Raw genomic sequence first — 23,940 nt, forward strand, 5'->3', positions numbered from 1 at the left:
TTTGACAAACTATATAAATGAGGAGAATCTTTGGTGCAGAATCCAACAAAATCTTCCCCAGTTTTCCCAACTCTAAATTGAAGAAACCCTTTCAAATGTCAAAAACCAGAGTGCCAACTTTTTCATCTGTCTACGCTGCTCCACTTTGAACTCATTTGCTGATTTCAAAGTCAAATTTGGAGCCTTTCACTCTTTGAAACATTACTACATTTATTGCAAATGGAAGGGCCTTCACCACTACCACTCGCACCTTGAAAAGTCCTAATGGATGAACGTTTCTTCTTTCGGTCCAAAATGGTGACGGATCTCATGGCCAGTACTGCCCTTGGGTCTATTTGTTTGACCGGATATGCATATTAGAAAAAATTAATCAATAAGGGCACCATCCTTTCTCTACCATACATTATGGTGAGACCCAAGGCAAAATGTGTGGATCCCACCATAATATGTGGTGAAAAAGGGGCTTGGGGCACCAGGTGCGGTGCCCCAAGGCCATTGAATAATTAAGCACATATTAGATACTCACTCCGTCTCAAAATTTTAGTCCCTCTTTGGGAATCCAACATTTTAAGGGAGCATAATCATCACTCTTTGAAACAATTGTATTTCCAAAAATTGCCCTCTTTGAAATGCAATGATGGTTTGTTAAACTCGAAAACTCCAAAATACAAAATGGATTTTGTAATTATTCCCTCTTGTCTTCTTCTTTTTTGTACTTTATGAGAGAATTTTGAAGGGACTCATTGTCTTTTTTAGAGATTTGGTCTACAAAATTTTTTTGGGTCTTCAAAAATGAACACTACACCTCTATTTTGGAGAACAAATCTCTAAAAAGAACGATGAGTTCCTCCAAGATACCCTCTTAAAGTACAAACGTTGAACAAAAGAGAAGATAAATTATAAAATCTCCTCTTAATATGTCACATTCATTCTTCATGTTGAAGTTTTAGAGATGGATTGGAGAAAAAGTAAAGAATGGTTGAAATGGAGATGTAAAAGAGGGATATAGAGATTTGTGGTAGGAGATTGGATGAAAAGTAAAATCCTCTAATTACTTTTTTTTATCATAAAACACTATTTTGATAATCTAAAATGGAGTTTTAGAGGGTATTGGGTTGGAGATGCCCTAATGAATTTTTCCCTTCATTTTCTTGTTTGAATTTGAGTACGGTATGTGTCGAGAATGCCTTGTATTCTTTTGTCCCATATTGGTTAATTATATTGTTCTCGTTTTTGTAGCCAATTATAAATAGGGCTTTTGGGGGACTTCTAAGAATTATCTTTTGGGCTATCATATTGTGGCCTTTCTAGAGTTACGGATTACAGTTGGCTCTTTGTATCTCTTCTTTACGTTGGTTAGTGAATCCTCTCTCTCCTTGCCCGTGGACGTACCCATCTTGGGGAACCACGTATATCTTGTGTCTTTGTGATTTCTTGTTTAGTTTTTAATTTCTCGTTCTTAGCTTGCATTCATAGCGTTCGTTACAACAAACTGGTATCAGAGTCTAAGGTTGCAAAAATTAGGGTTTCGTTTCTGATTGTGGCTATGGCGGCTAAATTCGAGATTGCGAAGTTTGATGGGCAGAGTAGCGGTTTCAGTCTTTGGAGAGTAAAGATGAAGACTCTGTTAACCCAATAAGGGTTGCATAAGGCTTTGTTAGGCAAGACTAGTTTTGGAATCAAAGAGGAAGATTGAGATGATATGGATGCCAAAGCTCTGAGTTCTATTCAGTTGAGTTTGGCAGATGACGTTATTCGTGAGGTGGAAGAAGAAACTTCAGCAGCAGAAATTTGGCTAAAGTTGGAAGGCATATACATGACGAAGTCGCTCACCAACATGTTATATCTCAAACAACGTCTTTATACATTGTGTATGCGAGAAGGTATACATGTTAAGGATCATTTAGATGAGTTCAATCATATTATTATGGATCTGAAAAATATTGACAGTAAAATTGAGGATGAGGACCGAGCCCTAATTTTGCTATGTTCTTTACCACTTTTGTAAGAGCATTTTGTTATAACCCTATTGTATGGCAAATACACAATATCCATGGAAGATGTTAAGGCCAGCCTATATTCGAAAGAATTGAGGAAAAAAGTGTCAGGTGAGGGTGATACACATGCAGAGAGTTTGTTTGTTAGGGGAAGAACAATAGAAAGGGAGGAGTCGAGTAATAGGGGAAGATCTAGGTCATCAGGTAAGAAGAAGGGAAAGTGCAATTATTGCAAGAAACCCGAGCACTGAAAAAGTGACTGTTTAAAACTTAAGGAGAAGGAAAAAGAAGACCAGAAAGGGGGTAAAGTAATTGCTGGAATTGCTGAAAGTTCAGATGAGCCAGATAATGTGTTATCAGTTACAGAGGGCGATTCTCGCTCTAATACTGAGTGGATTATGGATTATGGATGTTCATACCATATGTGTCCGCATAGAGAGTGGTTTTCTACTTATGAGGCAGTCAATTATGGTACAGTTTTGATGGGCAACAACATGGCCTGTAAGACTGTTGGTTCAGGAATGATTCAGCTTAGAATGCACGACGATATTGTTAGGACTTTATCTGAGATTCGACATGCTCTGGATTTGAAGAAAAATCTTATCTCTCTGAGTGCTCTTGATTCTCATGGCTACAAATTGCTCAGTGAATGTGGAGTTTTGAAAGTCTCAAGGGGTGCATTAGTACTGATGAAAGGTCAGAAGCGTGGTAACTTCTATACACTCCAGGGCAGTACAGTTATAGGTGCTGCAGCAACGATTGCTTCATTCAAGATTTCAGATTCAGACTTGACTCGTTTGTGGCATATGCGCCTTGGGCGTATGAGCGAGATGGGGATGATAGTTTTGAGCAAATAGGGTTTGCTATATGGCCAGAAAATTGAGAAGCTGAATTTCTGTGAGCATTGTGTCTACGGCAAGCAGTGCAGGGTGAAATTCAGTACAGCTGTTCGTCGCACCAAAGGCACGGTGGATTATTTTCACTTTGATCTTTGGGGTCCCACAGAGGTAACTTCTAAAGGTGATTTTCGCTATTTTATGAGTATTGTCGATGATTTCTCTCGTAAGGTTTGGGTGTATATGTTGAAACATAAGAGTGACGCCTTTAATACATTTAAACAGTTTAAAATTTTGATTGAGAATCAGACTAGTAAGAAAATAAAACATTTGAGAACTGATAATGGTATGAAGTTTTGTCTTGGCGAGTTTGATAGGTTCTGCAATGATGAGGGCATTGTGAGGCATCACACAGTGAGAAAAACCCCTCAGTAGAATGGTGTGGCTGAACGAATGAACATGACTCTTTTAAAGAAGGCACGTTGTATGTTGTCTAATCTAGATTGGGCAAAGAATTTTGGGCTGAAGCCGTTCCACAACATGCTATTTGGTGAATAGATCTTCGTCGAATGCTATTGAGTGTACAACTCCGTTTGAGGTATGGTCAGATCATCCAGCTGATTATTCTGTGTTGCGTGTTTTTGGGTGTCCAGCTTACGCTCATGTGAATGAGGGTAAATTGGAGCCGCTGGCCAAGAAGTGTATTTTCTTGGGTTATGTAGTAGGTGTCAAAGGGTACAGTTATGGTGCTCTAATAATTTGAAGTTTTTGATCAATAGGGATGTGACTTTTGATGAAAATTATCTGATTAAGGGGTCTAAGCAGGTTGATGATATAGTTCAGGAACAGAGTGTTCCAAAACAGGTGGAGTTTTTGAGTGAATCTTCCGATTCAGGGAAGAAGTACATTGAGAAGCCAATTGAAGAGGAGTTCAAGAGTTCAGACACATAGGTTGATGCGTTAGTTGAGCAAACCACGCACTATTGCTAAAGATAGGCCAATGAGGGAGATTCGGCCTCTCGAAAGGTATTCGGCTTATTCTGAGATGGTGGCCTATACTTTATCAGTTGCTGAAATAGTTGAGTATGAGGAGCCTTCAAGCTATACTGAAGCTATTTTGAGCACTGAGTCTGTACAATGGTTTGTTGCAATGAATGAGGAGATTGAGTCTCTTCAGAAGAATCAGACATGGGAGTTAGTAGAACCACTGAAAGGGAAGAGGATTGTTGGGTTCAAGTGGGTCTTCAAGTGCAAACCAAGTATTCCAGGGGTAGAAGACACTCGGTTGAAAACTCGGCTAGTGGCGAAAGGATACAACCAGAAGGAGGGTGTTGACTACAATGAGGTATTTTCACCAGTTGTAAAACATAATTCCATTCGCACTTTACTTGCTATTGTTGTATGTTATGATCTTGAGTTAGAGCAATTTGGTGTCAAAACTGCGTTTTTGCATGGCGAGCTTGAGGAGCAGATTTATATGCATCAGCCTAAGAGATTTGTTATTTCTGGTAAGGAAGATCACGTTTGTTTACTTCGTAAATCTTGGAATGGCCTCAAACAATCCCCAAGGCAGTGGTATAAGTGATTTGATACTTTTATGATAAGCCAGTCATATTCAAGAAGTAAATATGACAGTTGTGTGTATTTTTGAAAACTTTTAGATGGTTCATTTGTTTATCTACTGTTGTATGTTGATGATATGCTTATTGCTGCTAAGAGTGTATGAGAAATCAACAAGTTGAAACAACAGTTAGGTGGTGAATTTGAGATGAAAGATTTGGGTGCGGCAAAATGTATTTTGGGTATGGAGATTTCAAGAGATCGAGTAGCTGACAAATTATTTTTTAATAAGAAGTCTTATGTTCTTAAAGTGCTTGAGCGTTTTGCCATGCAGAACTTGAAGCTAGTCAGTACCCCTTTGGCGGCACACTTTCGACTTTCAGCTGAGTTGTCACCACAGTCGGAGGATGAGAAGAAGTATATGTCTCAGGTTCCATACTCGTGCTGTCACGCTCCAAATCCGGGAGCATGACCGGCCGTGCACCATGAAGCAATCATGGGACACGAAGCCTAATTAAAAATATTTTTACAATTCGAACTACTAAGAGAAAGATTGGATATTTTATTAAAGCAAAATGTGTAAACTCAAAACCAGTATTTTTGTTAAAACATCTCATATTCTCCAACTCCAAACTCGACAATGAACTGCCAATTAATAAAAGTGCGGAAGCTTTTTGATAATAGAAAAGAAATAAAAATGCAGACGTCCTAGAGGTCCAAACAGAAGGTCTCGACAAAGCCACAGAGTCCACTATAGCGCTCCATGAACTAACCTGAAAAAAAAAGGTGGAATAAATCGGTCAGCTGACGGGCTCAGTGAGTAGTTAAGCATGCTAAGGGTGATAATACAAAGTGGCATACTTTTGAACGAACGATAATGAGGGTTCCAAGAAGTGGTTTCAAATTAATAAAGGAGTTAGATGGTTCAACGAATACTAACAGCAAACCAAATACTGAACAAAATGATCAACAGCTCAACAAAGAGTATCCACCAGTTGAATAACAGATTAATGAATAATATGAACAATCCTCGAATCACCAGAATAATTATACCAAACAATGAGTCCAATAATATCCAAAAGATGAACAACAATAAACGGGAGTCTATACCAAAGTGGGAACCATAATCACCAATTACCAAGTACCAAATGCCAAATATTTTCTCAGGGCTTAACCCGTTGGATCCAACACCATACTTAGAGTCACCACAGGATGGCACCTGGGACCTTTTCCCTAAGCCGATCCGGAATAGGGTCACAGGGTATTTCATAAGTCTTGTCCCTATCCGTTGAGCACTAGAGTCACAAGGTATTTCATGAGTCTTTTCCCTAGCGGCCAAAGTCACCACGATATCTCACGGGTCTTTTCCTTGGACTTTAATAATTACAAATATAGTCCATGGTCCCAAACACAAATAGAACAACGGCGAGCCGGAGGCACCTGCACCAGGATTATTCCCCGTGCCATTGCAGAGTCACAATAATATCATGGAGTCAATGCATCGACGACAGTAAAAATGAGAGCAATTAATCACTCACACAAATAATCAAATAACCTTGTATGCCAAAGGGTACGTCAATCGTCAATAAATATGAGAGTACGAATCAGAATATCAATTATCGGATCGCAACGAATAACTAATTGTCAATGATAGATTGGCTCAAGAGGATTTCAAAAGAAGGGATCACATGCTTAATCACTCACCTCGGATCCGAAAAATGATATCACGATTGCTATGCAACTGTAACAGCGCCTGATCTGAATAGAAGTATACAAAATCATAATTAATCATATGTTGCCGAACTGCTAAATATAATACTCCAAACCTATACTAGCATTAACTAAGTACTAGAATTGCTAAAGCCTAAACCTAGAATTACTAAGTCATCAGAATCATGATCACTAACTAAACCCACGAGCAAATCATATATACATACACCACTGCCACCCGTTCCTCTCGGCATGCAGCCGAACAAAAACCCACCTAAATTATTACTATAGAAGGCCGTACATCGAGAATCAATAACAATAAAAATAATAATGTTTAGGAATAAAGAGGAGACTGACCCAAGGTATTGAAATGCTATTCGAATCCGCCGCAACGCTCTACACTTCAGTCCCTTCTCTCTCGTCTCTCTCTGATTCTGATGTATAAACGCTAGGTCTCTCTTAACGTTGAAATAATATACCCTAGTTCTCAATATGAATAAGAATAAAAGAAAGCTACATCCTATAAAATATACTCTCGCTACAAGGCCCATCCGGAATTTTAAGATTAAGTCCGACCCAAATAAAAAAAAGTGGCCCAAATGATATAGAATACGCGTAGCTCCACATTGTACATAAAATTATAAATTATTCGAGTTTAGTTTTTATTAGAAAGAAGTTTGAAATAGAAAAATGAAAGATTTAATTATTCACGTCAAAAATATTATCTTTTTTTTTTATTGAAAAAGTGGGATGTCACACGTGCACAGTTGGGAGCCTTATGTAAGCTATGGTATGTACTCGTCGTGATATTTCACATGCAATTAGTGTCGTTAGTCGTTATATGGGGCGTCCAGAAAAGGCACATTGGGAGGCTAAGACATGGATACTACAGTATTTGTGCGGAACTGCAAGTGTTGGTCTATTATTTGGGGTTGCCAATTCTGGTGATCATGTTGTTGGTTATGTTGATTCGGATTTTGTCGGTGACCACGATAAGAGGAGATTTCTGACAGGTTATGTCTTTACTTTGTCCAGAAGTGTCATTAGTTGGGAAGCTACTTTACAGGCTACAGTCGTGCTGTCTATAATAGAAGCAGAGTATATGGCCATTGCTAAAGTTGTGAAAGAGACATTGTGGATGAGAGGTTTGCTTTGTGAGCTTGGTCTTGCACTGAGTGTGAATTCAGTATTTTGTGATTCACAGAGTGCTATGCATTTGACTAAAAATCTAATGTATCATGAAAGGACCAACCATATCGATGTCAGGCATCACTTCGTTCGGGATATCATCTCACAGAAACAAGTTGAGGTGAAGAAAGTGGGTACGGCAGATAACCTAGCAGATATGTTGACTAAACCGGTTCTGGTTGCCAAGTTTAAGTATTGCTTGGGCTTGCTTGGTATTTATAGTTGATCGCCCCTCGGGGGCATTTTGGTAGTGAGAGGTTAGAAGGGGAGAGCTATATTTGGTGACTTGGTTCAGTGGAATTCAAGTTAAGGTGGAGAATTGTTGAGAATGCCTTGTATTCTTTTGTCCCACATTGGTTAATTATATTGTTCCCATTTTTTGTAGCCTATTTATACATAGGGCTTTTGGGGGACTTCTAGGAATTATCTTTTGGGCTATCATATTGTGGCTTTTCTAGAGATACGAATTACAGCCGGCTCTTTGTATCTCTTATTCACCTTGGTTAGTGAATTCTCTCTCTCCTCGCCCGTGGACGTACCCATATTGGGGAACCATGCACGTATATCTTGTGTCTTTGTAATTTCTTGTTTAGTTTTCAATTTCTCGTTCTTAGCTTGCATTCATAGCGTTCGTTACAACAGTATGAAGGTCAAGAAAGAAAATAACTTAATTTTTTTTCCTTGACTAGTCAAAGTGGACAACTTAAGTAACATGCGAGAAAGGAAAAAATGACCAAAATTTTAGGGTGGGAATACATTGTATAGAATTCAGAGGGATCACATATTCAGTGTTTGATTGACACTTAAAAGAATAGTATTACGTACGGGTCATATTAAATCGCCATCGGTTATTTTATCTCACAAAGTGGGGATATGTTATACATGGGGGATTTATTGCCCAACGAGTGGACGGACTCTCCAATAATTACATACACAATTCTCAACAAAAAATGTGTCGGGTTCGTGGTTTACACACGCACAACACAGACACCAAATGTACGTAGTTTGGCCAGAATGACCGCTCCATGAGGAAACAACGACTCGCAACTTTCAATTGCCCCGCAAAATATCATTTGGCTGTCTGCTTTGATTGGCATACTGTATTTGTGGACTATATTCATACATGGTTCTTGCTTAATGTGAAGAACTCTTGCATAACCGATAAAGAATAACATGAAGACACATCTTTTATTTAAACGGTTAAACCCCTTTTGCCCTGGGCGAAACTTGGAAATGATAATCGAGCAAATTTTGATATTGTGCAGTTTTTACAGGCATTGTTTTGCAAAACTCAGAGTGGCAAACAAAACCAATTGTGAAAAAAACTTTGACAAATTAGTTCAACGAGGAGAAGAAATTTTCCATTAAAATCTTCCCCGGTTTTTCCAAAGCTAAATTGAAACAACCCTTTCACATGTTGGAAAACAGGGTGCCAACTTTTTTATCTATCTACAATTCTACACTGCTCCAGGAAGGGTCTCCACCAGTACCAGTCGCACTTTGAAAAGTCCCAATGGATGACCGTTTTGTTTTTTCAGTCCAAAATGGTGGCTGATCTCATGGCCAGTAATGCTTGTTATGGTGGAAAATGCTAGCCGCCATTATCTTGGTCTATTGCAAAAAACTGTGTTTGAAAAGTAAATAAATTGTACAAAAAACAACTGGCCGTGGTGGAGCCGACGATGCCATAATTGGAGATGCTAAAGACACAGGAGATGCAAAGGTAGAAGATTAGAAGATTGACTGATGGAGATTCTACTCTGTTGGATGGAGATGGGTCTTATACGGAAATGGGTTTGAGCTTTGAACCAAAATGGTGTTTCTGTTGGTGTGGAAGTTCACGGCTTGGAAAGAGTAAATGAGAAAGCCAAAAATTGTGGGTATGTTGATAACTGTCTTGCTGAAGATGAGGGAACTCTAGGTGAGGAGGTTATAAAAATTAGGAGAGAGAAAGGGCAGTATGGGGTTTATTTGAATTTGAGGATGCGAACTTAATGATTCAAACCCACTAGGATGGTGGCATAAATAAGTTCTTCAAATAGGATGGCTATTTAATTTCTTCAACAATGAATACGAGTATGTGAGATATGCATTATGCCAAGTAATATTGCATATTATGCCAAGTAATATTCTGATTGACCGTGACATGACTTCTTATGTGGGCAATTTTGGACTGGCAAGGTTTCTATCTGATAGCCTACTCACTATATCTCAACCTCAAACAAGCTCAATTGGAATAAGAGGAACAGTTGGCTACGTTGCTCCGGGTAACTAAGTTCGTCTATCTTCTATTTATATTGATTTTTTTCCCTATCATGTATTTATTGCAAATGGTTATGCATCCATCTTTTATTTTTTGTTATGAAATGTCAAAAATCATTCCTTATCAAATGTAAATGAATTGAAACTTAACCTGAAGTCTATAGTCCTGCAACAACTAACATGATTTGACACGATTCCTTGTTTTATGCATCCACATAGAGTATGGTATGGGAAGTAAGTCGTCGATTCAGGGAGATGTCTATAGCTTCGGAATCCTCATACTAGAGATGTTCACAGGAAAGAGACCTACGGATATGATATTCACGGACAGCTGGAACCTCCATCAGTTTTCTAAGAGCTCACTTCCCGAAAGAGTGATGGAAACATAACGACAGAAAATGGCCAAATAAAAAGGAGTGTTTCATGCTCAATGGAATCACCTGTGAAGCGAATGGACATGAGAGATATGGTTGCGGAATTGTCTAGAATTAGGACCAAAACTTTTCCCCGTTAGCAAATCGATTGTAATGAAAAAATAATTTTCTCCCTCTTGTTTTACCTTTCCAAGCTGTATGAAGGTGTGTTAAATCCCACGTCTAAGTGGCGCATTCAGTTGTTAAATATTTTTGGTCTATGAGACATGCATTATGTAAATGAGGAGAATCCTTGGAGTATAATTTTCAATAAAATCTTTTCCCTTCTTTCAAATCTGAATTGAAAATGGACAAGGTCGGTGTCAGTGGATAAGCATCAGGGAAATATTTTATTGCTAATGGATGGGCCTCCGCTGGCACTTTTGAAAGTCTCAATGGATGGACCTTCTTTTTCCAGGTGTGGTAATGCTTGTTATAGGTGAACCAAATTATGCTGGAAAATGCTAGCCGCCGTAGTCTCGGCACCCTAGACGGTAGCAGCGGTTTTAAAATTTCAGTTCAACGATGATAAAAAAACCGTGCAGAAGTTTTTCGCAATGCAAAACTCTATCTTAAATGCAGATTTTTATTTGATTAAAAATAAGTTGAGCTTGAATAATTTTATTTTGTTGTCATAAGTAGATTTTCACTTATATTAATATATTGGCTATGCACCAATAACCTAGTACAACAATAGCTAAGAAAAATCAAAATATATAGGAGTATAAAAAAAAATTACAAAATCTTAGTGTATTTTTCTTTTAATCCCAATGGGTTCGCTTGAACCCCACAAATACTGGTAAAGCTGACCAATACAATTACAAACCGGTCAAGTTTATACATACACACAGGTGCATGAGGCAGTTGGCTTACATCCGCAATCTGCTTTAGCACTTTCCTATTCCACCAGTCTTGCCGGCCATGATGAGAAAACTAATGATAAGCTTCTTCCTAGCTTACATTGCCCTCTTCATATACCCAGCAAATTTAAAACCTTCTTCAGTAGCTGCTGCATTATCAATCGGGAACGAAACGGACAGACTCGCATTGCTTGCCTTCAAAGACAGAATAATCCAAGACCCACTCAACCTCACATCCTCATGGAACACCTCTATCCATTTCTGCAAATGGCAGGGTGTTTTGTGCAGCACCCGACATCCCGGAAGAGTCACCCTCCTTGATTTACAAGGTAAGAAGTTAACAGGTTCATTACCCCCTCACTTGGGAAACCTAAGCTTTCTCAGAGGGATCAATCTCGAAAACAACGATTTTCAAGGCATAATTCCACAGGAGTTCGGTCGCTTGACGCAGCTTAGATATCTCAATCTCAGCACCAACGCATTCCAAGGGGAGATCCCAACCAACTTGTCCTATTGTATGGATATTCAAGTTATCAGATTGGCGTACAACAATCTAGTTGGCATCCCACGTTGGTTAGGAAATGCGTACAACAATCTAGTTGGCGTACAACAATCTAGCTCTTTATCAACAAACAAACTCAAGGGGTTTTTTGTATCTGTTAATGGACTCACCGGCAGCATCCCACGTTGGTTAGGAAATGCGTCTTCTCTGCTTCACTTGAGAATGTCACGAAACTACTTCCAAGGAACCATCCCATCCGAACTAGGGAGACTACTGAATTTGGAAAGTTTCCAGATTGGTACAAACAATTTATCGGGGGAGGTTCCTCCTTCTATCTACAATATCTCTTCGCTCCTTCTTTTAGGTCTCGCCGGCAACCAATTTTATGGCAAATTCCCACAAGATATCGGCTTCACTCTTCCCAATCTTTTTGGCCTCTATGTCAGCCATAACCAGTTCACCGGTCACTTGCCAATTTCTTTATCAAATGCCTCGGGACTACGAGACGTGAATTTCGGTTTTTGTAATTTTACAGGAACCATGCCTACAAATCTCGGAAGCTTAAAGGGTTTGGAAAATTTATCAGTTGCCGAAAATCAACTAGAGACGGATGAGGCAGAAGGGTTCAGCTTTCTAACTTCTTTAACTGACTGCAGCAATCTCCAGGTACTGGAATTAGGATCTAACTGGTTCAAAGGTGCATTACCCGCTTCACTTGCGAATTTTTCAACTTCTCTACAATGGCTTAGCATAGGAGCTAACCAGATTTCAGGGACCATACCTGAAGGAGTAAAAAATTTAGTCGGCCTTACAAGATTGAGGATTTTCATGAACTCGATCAGTGGTGAAATTCCTGAGGGTATAGGCAAACTTGAAAGACTGGAGGAAATTTACCTGTCTAATAACAGAATTTCAGGGGCAGTTCCTGAAACAATTGGAAATATCACAAAACTGCGGCGATTGTATTTATACACAAATAACTTGAGTGGAAACATTCCTCCTAGTTTGGGAAAGTGTAAGCAACTCGAGGTTCTACACCTGTTCGGCAACAACTTAACCGGTTTTATACCAAAGGAAGTTGTAAGCCTTTCTACTATTCTTTCATTTAGTTTGGCCCATAATTCTCTGACCGGACCCTTGCCCGTGGAGGTTGGTAACATGAGGAATCTCGTCCTCTTGAATGTTTCGAATAACAGATTGTCTGGAGAAATTCCAAGTAATTTTTCCAAGTGTATAATGCTGGAGTCCCTTAGTTTGGGGGATAACTTATTCGGAGGGAGAATTTCTCAGTCTTTGAGCGCTCTAAAGAGCCTTAATTTGCTCGATCTTTCCATAAATAACTTGTCAGGTCAAATTCCAACCTACTTGCAGAATTTCACTCTTCTACAAAGTCTCAACCTATCTTTCAATAACCTCGACGGTGAGGTACCACATGAAGGGGTTTTTAGAAATATAAGTGCATTTTCAATTGTTGAGAACAGAAAACTGTGTGGAGGTATAAAGAGTTTGGGACTTCCTTCTTGTCAAATAGCTGTAACAAATAAAAGAGGAACAACTCTTGCCATCAAAATAGCAATTCCAGTAGCTATTTCGTGTTTGGTTCTTTTGGCATTTTTGTTGGGCTGTTTATGCCGGAACAAGAGATCGGAAAGTAGCCCTTCAATCATGTTGCCAACAGATGAGCTGTTTAAACAAGTTTCTTATTCAGAGCTTGTCCAAGCAACTAACCAGTTCTCATCAGCTAACTTGATTGGTGAGGGACACTTTGGTTTTGTCTACAAAGGGGTTCTAGGAAGCGAAGCAATGGCTGTAGCAGTGAAGGTACTCAAACTTAGAGAGAAAGGAGCTGCCAAGAGTTTTACCTCTGAATGCAATGCGTTGAGAAATATTCTGACACCGGAACCTCGTCAAGATAATCACTACATGCTCAAGTATTGATTCCAAAGGGGAGGATTTCAAAGCACTAATTTTCGAGTTCATGCCCAACGGAAGCCTTGAGGAGTGGCTGCACAAAAGTGAAGGTGATCAGAATGAACACCCAAGAAGTTTAAGTCTGACTCAGAGACTAAGCATAGCAATTGATATGGCATCTGCACTAGAGTATCTTCACCATCACTGCCAAGCAGCGATTGTTCATGGTGATCTGAAACCAAGTAATATTCTACTTGGTGATGACATGACCGCTTGTGTGGGCGATTTTGGATTGGCAAGGTTTTTGACGGATAGCTTGCTTACTATTTCTCAAACAAGTTCAGCTGGGATAAGAGGAACGGTTGGCTACGTTGCTCCAGGTAAGTAAGCTTATCTGTCTCATACGTGCATTTATACTCTTTCCTTTGTTTTGTTTACTGCAAATGCTTATGAAATTTCAACATCATTTCTTTTAACAATTGAACTGAAACCAACGTGAAGTTTAAACTCCTATGGCAACTAACAAGATCTGTCACGATTCTTGGTTGTGTATATATAGAGTATGGCATGGGAGGTAAGCCATCGATCCAGGGTGATGTCTACAGCTTTGGAATTCTCTTACTGGAGATGTTTACAGGAAGGAGACCTACTGATACCATGTTCGAGGATGGTCGAAACCTCCATCATTTTACTAAGACCGCATTGCCCGAAAGAGTGATGGAGATTGCTGAACCTTCTCTTTTATCAGAAGTTGGAGGTGATGATGACAACACAACGGCGAGGGAAGGCAAAATCAAGGAGTGCTTGGTTGCAGTTCTGACAATTGGAGTTTCATGCTCAATGCAATCTCCTGGGGAACGAATGAGCATGAGAGATGTAGTAGCAGAATTGTGTAGAACTAGGACCAAAAATTTTGCGCATTAGCAAAAGAGCAACGCCAGGAACCCAACTTCAAAACTCAACTCCAGACACAGCTATGTATAGAGTTGTTCGGTGAACGTGGACCCCCATACATCTCCGAACACAATTGAGTCCGGGGTTGTGTTCTTAAGTTGGGTTCCTTGACTTTTTGGTTGCACAATGATTGTAATGAACAATAAAAGAGAAGGGAACAAGTAAATCCCAAAGGCATCTGCCTTGTTTCCTTTTTTGCGTTTTCATCCCTAACAGTCGTTTACAGAGTGACTCTCTCCTCCACCTTCACATCAATATTTTACTCTTCCTCAAAATAAGGAATAAAAACCCTTTAATGTTGGAAGCACGTTGCAATTTCTCTCTTTCCAACATGCCCGATCGTGGGGTTGTGTATTTATGTTAATACAAAGATACTCTCTGTCCCGATTTGTTTATTTATTTTTTGACTTTGCCTTGTCTCAATTTGTACGTCCGTTTAACTTTTAAATGGATAAAATAAAATTGTCCTTACTTTTTTGAAATATAATGTAATTTTTCAAAAAAGTGTAAGGATAAATATTGGAAAGTATACTACTATTAGGCGTAATTATTATACTTCCTAATAAATAAATTAGATTCTAAATATTAGATAAACAAATTGGGATGGATTATGGTCAGAATGTACTCTTGAATCTATAACTTTGAAGATTTGCACAGAATGTATTTTGCAATAGAAGTAGTGTTTGAAAAATATGTACAAAATACATTTTGTTGGTCATTTATGTTACCAAAATAGGGGAAGTGGAAAACGAGAATTCAAAAAGCTTTTGTCCCCCTACTTTTGCCTTTTGCTCTCTACTATCAAAAATCAAAAATACATTTTCATGGAATGTGTTGTGGGAGTCTCCCAAACATCCAAAAGTAGATAAGGTAAAAAAGAAAATGCAAACGGTAAGTATCCAAACACCCCCTTTTCCTCCCCTACGTTTGCCTTTTGCTCTCTAAACATCAAAAAATCGAAAATGCATTTTCATGGAATGTATTGTGGGTAGAGTCTCCCAAACAGCCAAAAGTAGAAATGGTAAAAACAAAAATGCAACCAATGAGTATCCAAACACCACCCCCCCTCAATCTCTCTCCTCTCTCTTTCTCTGTTCCAGTTTCTCTCACTACTTCATATTCAAGATTTTTTTTTAACAACAAAGAAAGTAAGGAAAGTAATATTTCATTGATAATAACAAAACATTAATTCATATTTAAGATGGTGTAATTTTTGCATATGTCGTCATGACATCGATTTCATAGACACTTTGGGCCCTCGATCGCTACTACTCTGTCAATGGTGTGGTGAAGCTTAAATGGGTGGTCAAAAAAGGCTCTCCAATCCCGCATACTATCTGCAATTTCTCAGTCTTTGGACCCGAATTGTTTGAAGGGAACATGGAGTGGGGGGAGGCATTCATGTGTAAAATATAACCGATCCACTAAAAATAGATTCAAGCTCAACGAAATCATGGAGCAAGGGATGTCTGCCACTGGGCAATGGATCATTTACTTTGTTGAGGGAGACGATGCATTCCAGAAGGGCAAACACGCCATTTGGAATCAATGATCGTGGCTCCAACAATTGGAGTCGTGGCATTAACAGCTTTTAAAGAAAAAAGAAATAACAGTACATACGAGTATGAGAAATGCGTATTAGGACTCCAAATTTTTTTTGGGGTTCTTCCTGGCCGGCCCCGTTTTGTTTCTGCATACACGTCCAGCTCCACCTGCGTCGCACCATTTCTGCCCAAGCCCCATTTCAAGTGATGTACCAAAAATACCCCACCTTTATTACTGGTGTGCATATCAACGGCCATGGCGTCGACAGCACCTATCATCATCGCCTTGTCCCACCGCCCCGAGCTCCTAATCCGGTGCCGCACCACCAACGCCGCCCTGTGCACACCAGTGCCACGCACACTGCTGTGGTACACACCACCACCTTCCCCATCACGGCCGACAAATCGAGGCCGAGGAACAACGAGAGGCCCAGTACGAGTGATCATTTATCTATTTTATTATAGTTGACAATTACTTGAAGCCGTTCGTGATACCTGAACTGGAAGTAACCGTAACGGATTGGACGACGAAGGACAAGGCCCTTATTCTGGCGAGCGACGGGCTGTGGGACGTGGTGTCGAACGCTTGCCGCGTCGCTCAGATTTGCTTGCAGGCGCAGAAGCCGTCGTCGCCGCTTCAGTCGCTGGGGAGTGAGGTAAATCTGGCCTTCGTCTCCGGAGAGAGCTCCGACAAGGCTTGACGCTTCGATTTTGCTGATTAAGTTGACCTTGGCTAGGCACAGTGTGGACAACGTGAGCGGCGTCGTCGTCATCGATTTAAGAAGGCGATCATGCCTACATCTAATCGTAAAGTTTAATTCGTCTCATAGTATTTCTGATTTACTACTTCTTTTGTAATGATAAAATGAGCTAAATTGTTTTTCTCTCATATATTGATTTTTTCTTTAATATTATTTGCATTTTGGATGTGAATTCTGTATTTATAGCTGTGAATTCACACATATTTTCAGAATTTACACCAAGAATTCACACTCCTAAGAATTTTGGATGTGAATATCTAAAAGGATGTGTGAATTCTTTAAAGGGATGTGAATTCTTCAATGAGGTGTGAATTCTACAAATAAGTGTGAATTCTAAAAAAAAGTGTGAATTTTACAAAGTGTGAATTCTGAAAAGAGATGAATTCTGCACAGGGGTGTGAATTCTGAAAAGATGTGTGAATTCTGGAGGGTGTGATTTTCTGCAAAATGGTGTGAATTCTGAAAAGAAGTGCGGATTCTGTGGGTGGGGTGTGAATTTTGGAGGGTGTGAATTCGTGGAGGTGCGAATTCTGTAGGGTGTGAATTCTGTGGGTGGGGTGTAAATTTTGGAGGGTGTGAATTTGTGGGGGTGTGAATTCTGTGTGTGAATTCTTAAGGTGTGAATTATATGGGGTGTGAATTCTGTGGGTGGGGTGTGACTTCTGGGAGTGTTGAAATAGTGACAAGGATAAAATAGTAAAAGCATCTTTAAAAAGGGGCTGGATGGAATAGCTCTATAAAAAGGGGTTCGCATGGAACTCTATGTTAAAAGGAACCGGCCAGGAATTTCCTGATTTTTTTTCATATTCTTCGCTCCTGGGCCACCCCATAGAAGGTAAGAGCCCATCAATCCACTTGAGGTCTATTTGTTTGACCGGATATGCATAGGGATCGCATGCATATTTATTGTTTGGTTAAAATCGTTACGGGTGAGAGTAATACATTGTCATATAATCCCACAAACTTTCGAGTCCATATGAATTTGCAAAAAAGGGAAGAGCAAACAGAGGCCATGAAAGGCCCATCTCAATCAGCTACTCTTGGCACAGCTAATGTGAATGAGATGGCTGGTGGGCACGAGAAGTCTCCTCCACGCCGATCGACAAAAAAGAAAAGAAGAAGTCTCCTCTCAACATTGGAGAACTAAAAGTCAACAAAAAGTCTCTCTGAATCAGCCGTGAATAAACATGCACATAATTACGCCAGCAGTTGGCTTTCATTCCATGCGCAACCTCCTCTAGCCCTTTCCTGAGCTGATATGCATATTTAGATACTAACGTATCTAATTTTAAGGGATCGTAGATTCATTGTTTGGTTAAATTCTTTTTGGGTCAGTCCATTTGGTTAAATTGTTTACGCTGAACCCTTCATCTTAATGGTCTTTTTGACAGAAGGGTGTTGATTGATTAACGGTTATAGTTGAGGGGGTTTGTATGGGCGATTTTAAATCTTAGGGGATCTCTGTGGGAAAAATTGATAATTGAGAGTGTCTCAATGTACTTTTACCATTATACGGAGTATATTGGATGGAGCTATGGTCGGGTAAGATTAAACATTTTATTGAAAGTGTTTCCGTAATATTGTTCCAGTAAAGGAGCTGTTGTTTCGCGAAAAGGTGGTTGCTGATCCACTATGTCCAGTTTGCTGGGAAGAGATTTGTGGACCCGTATGAAAGAAAATGATCTCTATGAAAGGAATGAAAGTGATACGTTTGAATGAAATAACTGAACTCAAATGCAGACCATAAAAGCCAGATTCATATCAAATACATTCATGAGCATTCTACGCATCCAATATACAGGTGTTCTGCATAGATCTACAACCAATCCTCATCTCTGCCACTAATAGTTTTTAAACTGCAATGATTCATTTATTTCCCACTTTTAACTGACCTTCTCCCTTTTGAAACAAAACAACAAGATTTATACATCCGAAAATTATAGCCATTTCGCACATTATGTTTTTACCTCTACACATTATTAAAGGTTGGGTTGGAGAGTTATTAGTTAATACCAACTTTCAACAGAAGCAAACATTGCAATTTCTACAATTTAGATCAAGGCCTAATATATCAAGATGAGTTGTAGGAGAGCCTTACATTAAGGAAGTGTTATTTATCAAACAATGCATTGGCCGCGCGAGCGTTTTACAAGAACAATTCACTTTTGGACTCAGTGAGGGTAAAATAGTCATATATTTTGATGGACAAAAAAAATTACATCCAAACTAATTAGGATAGAAAGTAGACTTAACAAGCTTTTTAAAGGTTCAAAATTTGCAAAAATCGGAGGTCGGTAGTGTCCGGAAGAAGGACGTGAAATTTAAGAAATTCTGAACTTTCAATGCGCCTGAGGCGCATTTCTTTGCGCCCGGGGTGCACTACATTGCGCCTGAGGCGCCTAGGAACTCCATAATTTGTCAAACGTGGCTAGTTTGTTCCGAACACTCCCGAACTCCGATTTTTGCAAGGTTTGAACCGTTAAAAAGCTTGTTAAGTCTACTTTCTATCCCAATTAGTTTGGATGTAATTTTTTTTGTACATCAAAATATATGACTGTTTTACCCTCACTGAGTCAAAAAAATGAATTGGTCTTGTAAAACGCTCGCGTCTCCGTCATTTTAAAACGGATAAAGACCTTCTTTATATCGATAAAGAGGATTTTCAAAGTATCGAAAGATTGTGGAATACAACTATACAAATAATAAAGTTGAGTTTATGAAAAGTGTGTAGAAAATAGACAACTACAAAGATCGTGGAAGCACTACCACCCCTCTGCCACAAACACTGTCACTGTAATACCACCCCTCCACCCCCATCACTTGACAAAATATACCACCATAACTTCACCACTACCACCACACTTCCACTCTGCTACCACCATTGACACCACACCTCATCCCTAGCACCTACGCCTTCCTTTTACCATAACAACCAACACAAACACTTCATCGCCACGGCAATCAAACCGTAACATGTGACTCTAGCACGAGTACAACTCCTCCACCACCACCATCATTTTGGCACATCACAAGAACCACCACTCCACTCCACCACCAATGTCATGACCACCTCAATTTCGGTTCCTAAATGTATAAGCCTTGTCAAGCCTACCTCTTAGGCATATTCAGGTGATTAAGCTGTTTTTATGTGCATTGGTGAAGTGAGGAAAATCAAATGAAATCTCTAGAACTCATAAAATATGAAAGAGTACCATAGAACTATGAATTGGAGTAGCAAATGGAAATTAGGATGGGTGGAAAGGGCGTGAAAATATGTTTTAACTTAAGTGGCTCAAACGATGTTTGAATTGGTCTACTCTCGACAAACTCTTCATAAATCAACATCCATTAGTTTATATGGTTTGACCCCACCATCTTTTAGTACTCTGAGAATTCTATTTATCGATATATAGAAGGTTTTTATCCGATTTAAAATGACGGAAACGCGATTGTTTTACAAGAACAATTCACTTTTGGACTCAGTGAGGGTAAAATAGTTGTATATTTTAATGTACAAAAAAAATTGCATCCAAACTAATTGAGATAGAAAGTAGACTTAACAAGCTTTTTAAAGGTTCAAGCTTTGCAAAAATCGGAGTTCGGTATTGTCCCGAAGAAGGCCGCGAAATTTAATAAATTCTGAACTTTCAATGCGCCTAAGGCGCATTTCTTTGCGCCCGGGGTGCACTACATTGCGCCTGAGGCGCCTAGGAACTCCATAATTTGTCAAACTTGGCTAGTTTGTTCCGAACACTCCCGAACTCCGATTTTTGCAAAGTTTGAACCGTTAAAAAAGCTTGCTAAGTCTACTTTCTAACCCAATTAGTTTGAAGGCAATTTTTTTTGTACATCAAAATATATGACTGTTTTACCCTCACTGAGTCAAAAAATTAATTGGTCTTGTAAAACGCTCGCGTCTCCGTCATTTTAACACGGATAAAGACCTTCTTTATATCGATAAAGAGGATTTTCAAAGTATCGAAAGATTGTGGAATACAACTATACAAATAATAAAATTGAGTTTATGAAAAGTGTGTAGAAAATAGACAACTACAAAGATCGTGGAAGCACTACCACCCCTCTGCCACAAACACTGTCACTGTAACACCACCCCTCCACCCCCATCACTTGACAAAATATACCATCATAACTTCACCACTACCACCACACTTCCACTCTGCTACCACCATTGACACCACACCTCATCCCTAGCACCTACGCCTTCCTTTTACCATAACAACCAACACAAACACTTCATCGCCACGGCAATCAAACCGTAACATGCGACTCTAGCACGAGTACAACTCCTCCACCACCACCATCATTTTAGCACATCACAAGCACCACCACTCCACTCCACCACCAAAGTCATGACCACCTCAATTTCGGTTCCTAAATGTATAAGCCTAGCTTGTCAAGCGTACCTCTTAGGCATATTCAGGTGATTAAGCTGTTCTTATGTGCATTGGTGAAGTGAGAAAAATCAAATGAAATCTCTAGAACTCATAAAATATAAAAGAGTACCATTGAACTGTGAATGGGAGTAGCAAATGGAAATTAGGATGGGTGGAAGGGGCGTGAAAATATGTTTTAAATTAAGTGTCTCAAACGATGTTTGAATTGGTCTACTCTCGACAAACTCTTCGTAAATCAACATCCATTAGTTTATATGGTTTGACCCCACCATCTTTTAGTACTCTGAGAATTCTATTTATCGATATATAGAAGGTTTTTATCCGATTTAAAATGACGGAAACGCGAGCGTTTTACAAGAACAATTCACTTTTGGACTCAGTGAGGGTAAAATAGTCATATACTTTGATGTACAAAAAAAATTGCATCCAAACTAATTGGGATAGAAAGTAGACTTAACAAGCTTTTTAAAGGTTCAAACTTTGCAAAAATCGGAGTTCGGTAGTGTCAGGAAGAAGGACGCGAAATTTAAGAAATTATGAACTTTCAATGCGCCTGGGGCGCATTTCTTTGCGCCCGGGGAGCACTACATTGCGCCTGAGGCGCCTAGGAACTCCATAATCTTTCAAACTTGGCTAGTTTGTTCCGAACACTCCTGAAATCCAATTTTTGCAAAGTTTGAGTCGTTAAAAAGCTTGTTAAGTCCAACCCAATTAGTTTGGAGGCAATTTTTTTTGTACATCAAAATATATGACTGTTTTACCCTCACTGAGTCAAAAAAATGAATTGGTCTTGTAGAACGCTCGCGTCTCCGTCATTTTAAAACGGATAAAGACCTTCTATATATCGATAAAGAGTATTTTCAAAGTACCGAAATATTGTGGAATACAACTATACAAATAATAAAATTGAGTTTATGAAAAGTGTGTAGAAAATAGACAACTACGAAGATCGTGGAAGCACTGCCACCCCTCTGCCACAAACACTGTAACTGTAACACCACCCCTCCACCACCATCACTTCACTAAATATACCACCATAACTTCACCACTACCACCACACTTCCACTCTGCTACCACCGTTGACACCACACTTCATCCCTACCACCTACGCCTTCCTTTTACCATAACAACCAACACAAACACTTCATCGCCACGGCAATCAAATTGTAACATGCGACTCTAGCACGAGTACAACTCCTCCACCACCACCATCATTTTAGCACATCACAAGCACCACCACTACACTCCACCACCAATGTCATGACCACCTCAATTTCGGTTCCTAAATGTATAAGCCTTGTCAAGCGTACCTCTTAGGCATATTCGGGTGATTAAGCTATTTTTATGTGCATTGGTGAAGTGAGGAAAGTCAAATGAAATCTCTAGAACTCATAAAATATGAAAGAGTACCATAGAACTGTGAATGAGAGTAGCAAATGGAAATTAGGATGGGTGGAAGGGGCGTGAAAATATGTTTTAACTTAAGTGACTCAAACGATGTTTGAATTGGTCTACTCTCGACAAACTCTTCATAAATCAACATCCATTAGTTTATATGGTTTGACCCCACCATCTTTTAGTACTCTTAGAATTCTATTTATCGATATATAGAAGGTTTTTATCCGATTTAAAATGACGGAAATGCGAGCGTTTTACTAGAACAATTCACTTTTGGACTCAGTGAGGGCAAAATAGTCATATATTTTGATGTACAAAAGAAATTTTCATCCAAACTAATTGAGATAGAAAGTAGACTTAACAAGCTTTTTAAAGGTTCAAACTTTGCAAAAATCGGAGTTCAGTAGTGTCCGGAAGAAGGCCGCAAAATTTAAGAAATTCTGAACTTTCAATGCGCCTGAGGCGGATTTCTTTGTGCCCGGGGCGCACTACATTGCGCCTGAGGGGCATTTCTTTCCTAGGAAGTCCATAATTTGTCAAACTTTGCTTGTTTGTTCCGAACACTCCCGAACATTGATTTTTGCAAGGTTTGAACCGTTAAAAATCTCGTTAAGTCTACTTTCTAACCGAATTAGTTTGGAGGCAATTTTTTTTGTACATCAAAATATATGACATTTTTACCCTCACTGAGTCAAAAAAATGAATTGGTCATGTAAAACGCTTGCGTCTCCGTCATTTTAAAACGGATAAAGACCTTCTATATATCGATAAAGTGGATTTTCAAAGTACTAAAAAATTGTGGAATACAACTATACAAATAATAATGTTGAGTTTATGAAAATTGAGCAGAAAATAGACAACTACGAAGATCGTTGAAGCACTACCACCCCTCTGCCACAAACACTGTCACTGTAACACAATCCCTCCACCATCACTTTACGAAATATACCACCATAACTTCACCATTACCACCACACTTCCACTCTGCTACCACCAATGACACCACACCTCATCCCTACCACCTCCGCCTTCCTTTTACCATAACAACCAACACAAACACTTCATCGCCACGGCAATCAAACCTTACCGTGCAACTCTAGCACGAGTACTACTCCTCCACCACCACCATTATTTTAGCACATCACAAGCATCACCCCGCCACTCCACCATCAATGTCATGACCACCTCAATTTCAGTTCCTAAATGTATAAGCCTTGTCAAACGTACCTCTTAGGCATATTTGTAGGCTTTGTTACTTCTAAGAACTAGGCTAGGCTTGGATAAAATGTTGAAGCTTAGTGGGTCAATTCAAGTCTTTGGCCAAGCTTGGGCATGGGCTTGTGATAACGAAATTTTAGACATCAATTTGACCCAAGCCTTTGCAAAATTCCATTCAGTCAATGGCTTCCAAACTGGCCCAATTTTGTGGGCCACTAATTGTAAGGCTTTTCAAGGCCAGAGACTGATCTTCAAGGCCACCTTTAAACCCATAAATTCATTTTCTAATTTTTGGCCGAAAGTGGGTATAAACAGTACTACAACGATCTAGTTGGTAAAATCCTAGAGGAGTTGAGCTCTTTATCAACCAACAAACTCAAGGGCTTTTATGTTTCTGCTAATGGACTCACC

The 23,940-nt window shown here is 39.4% G+C and overlaps 1 protein-coding gene and 1 pseudogene across 1 annotated transcript; both read left to right on the top strand.

Moving 5' to 3' along the window:
* Positions 1-9,423: 9,423 nt before the first annotated feature.
* LOC131313838 (probable LRR receptor-like serine/threonine-protein kinase At3g47570) lies at positions 9,424-9,942 on the top strand. Its single transcript, XM_058342340.1, has 2 exons — positions 9,424-9,558; positions 9,773-9,942. Exons 1-2 carry the CDS (start codon positions 9,438-9,440, stop codon positions 9,940-9,942), a joined length of 291 nt encoding a protein of 96 aa, XP_058198323.1. The 5' UTR covers positions 9,424-9,437.
* An 865-nt stretch (positions 9,943-10,807) lies between these two features.
* On the top strand, positions 10,808-14,500 carry LOC131313839 (putative receptor-like protein kinase At3g47110; annotated as a pseudogene).
* The last annotated feature ends 9,440 nt before the right edge of the window (positions 14,501-23,940 follow it).

This window comes from Rhododendron vialii, chromosome 13a (genome assembly GCF_030253575.1).
Source record: "Rhododendron vialii isolate Sample 1 chromosome 13a, ASM3025357v1".
In the NCBI taxonomy this organism is placed as follows: Eukaryota; Viridiplantae; Streptophyta; class Magnoliopsida; order Ericales; family Ericaceae; genus Rhododendron; species Rhododendron vialii.

What these genes read in the sequence shown, in the direction of transcription:
- LOC131313838 (XM_058342340.1), top strand. Translation starts at nt 9,438, where the DNA reads ATGACTTCTTATGTGGGCAATTTTGGACTGGCAAGGTTTCTATCTGAT. An exon ending in AGTTGGCTACGTTGCTCCGG is followed by an intron (nt 9,559 to 9,772) that starts GTAACTAAGTTC and finishes GCATCCACATAG; the next exon opens with AGTATGGTATGGGAAGTAAG.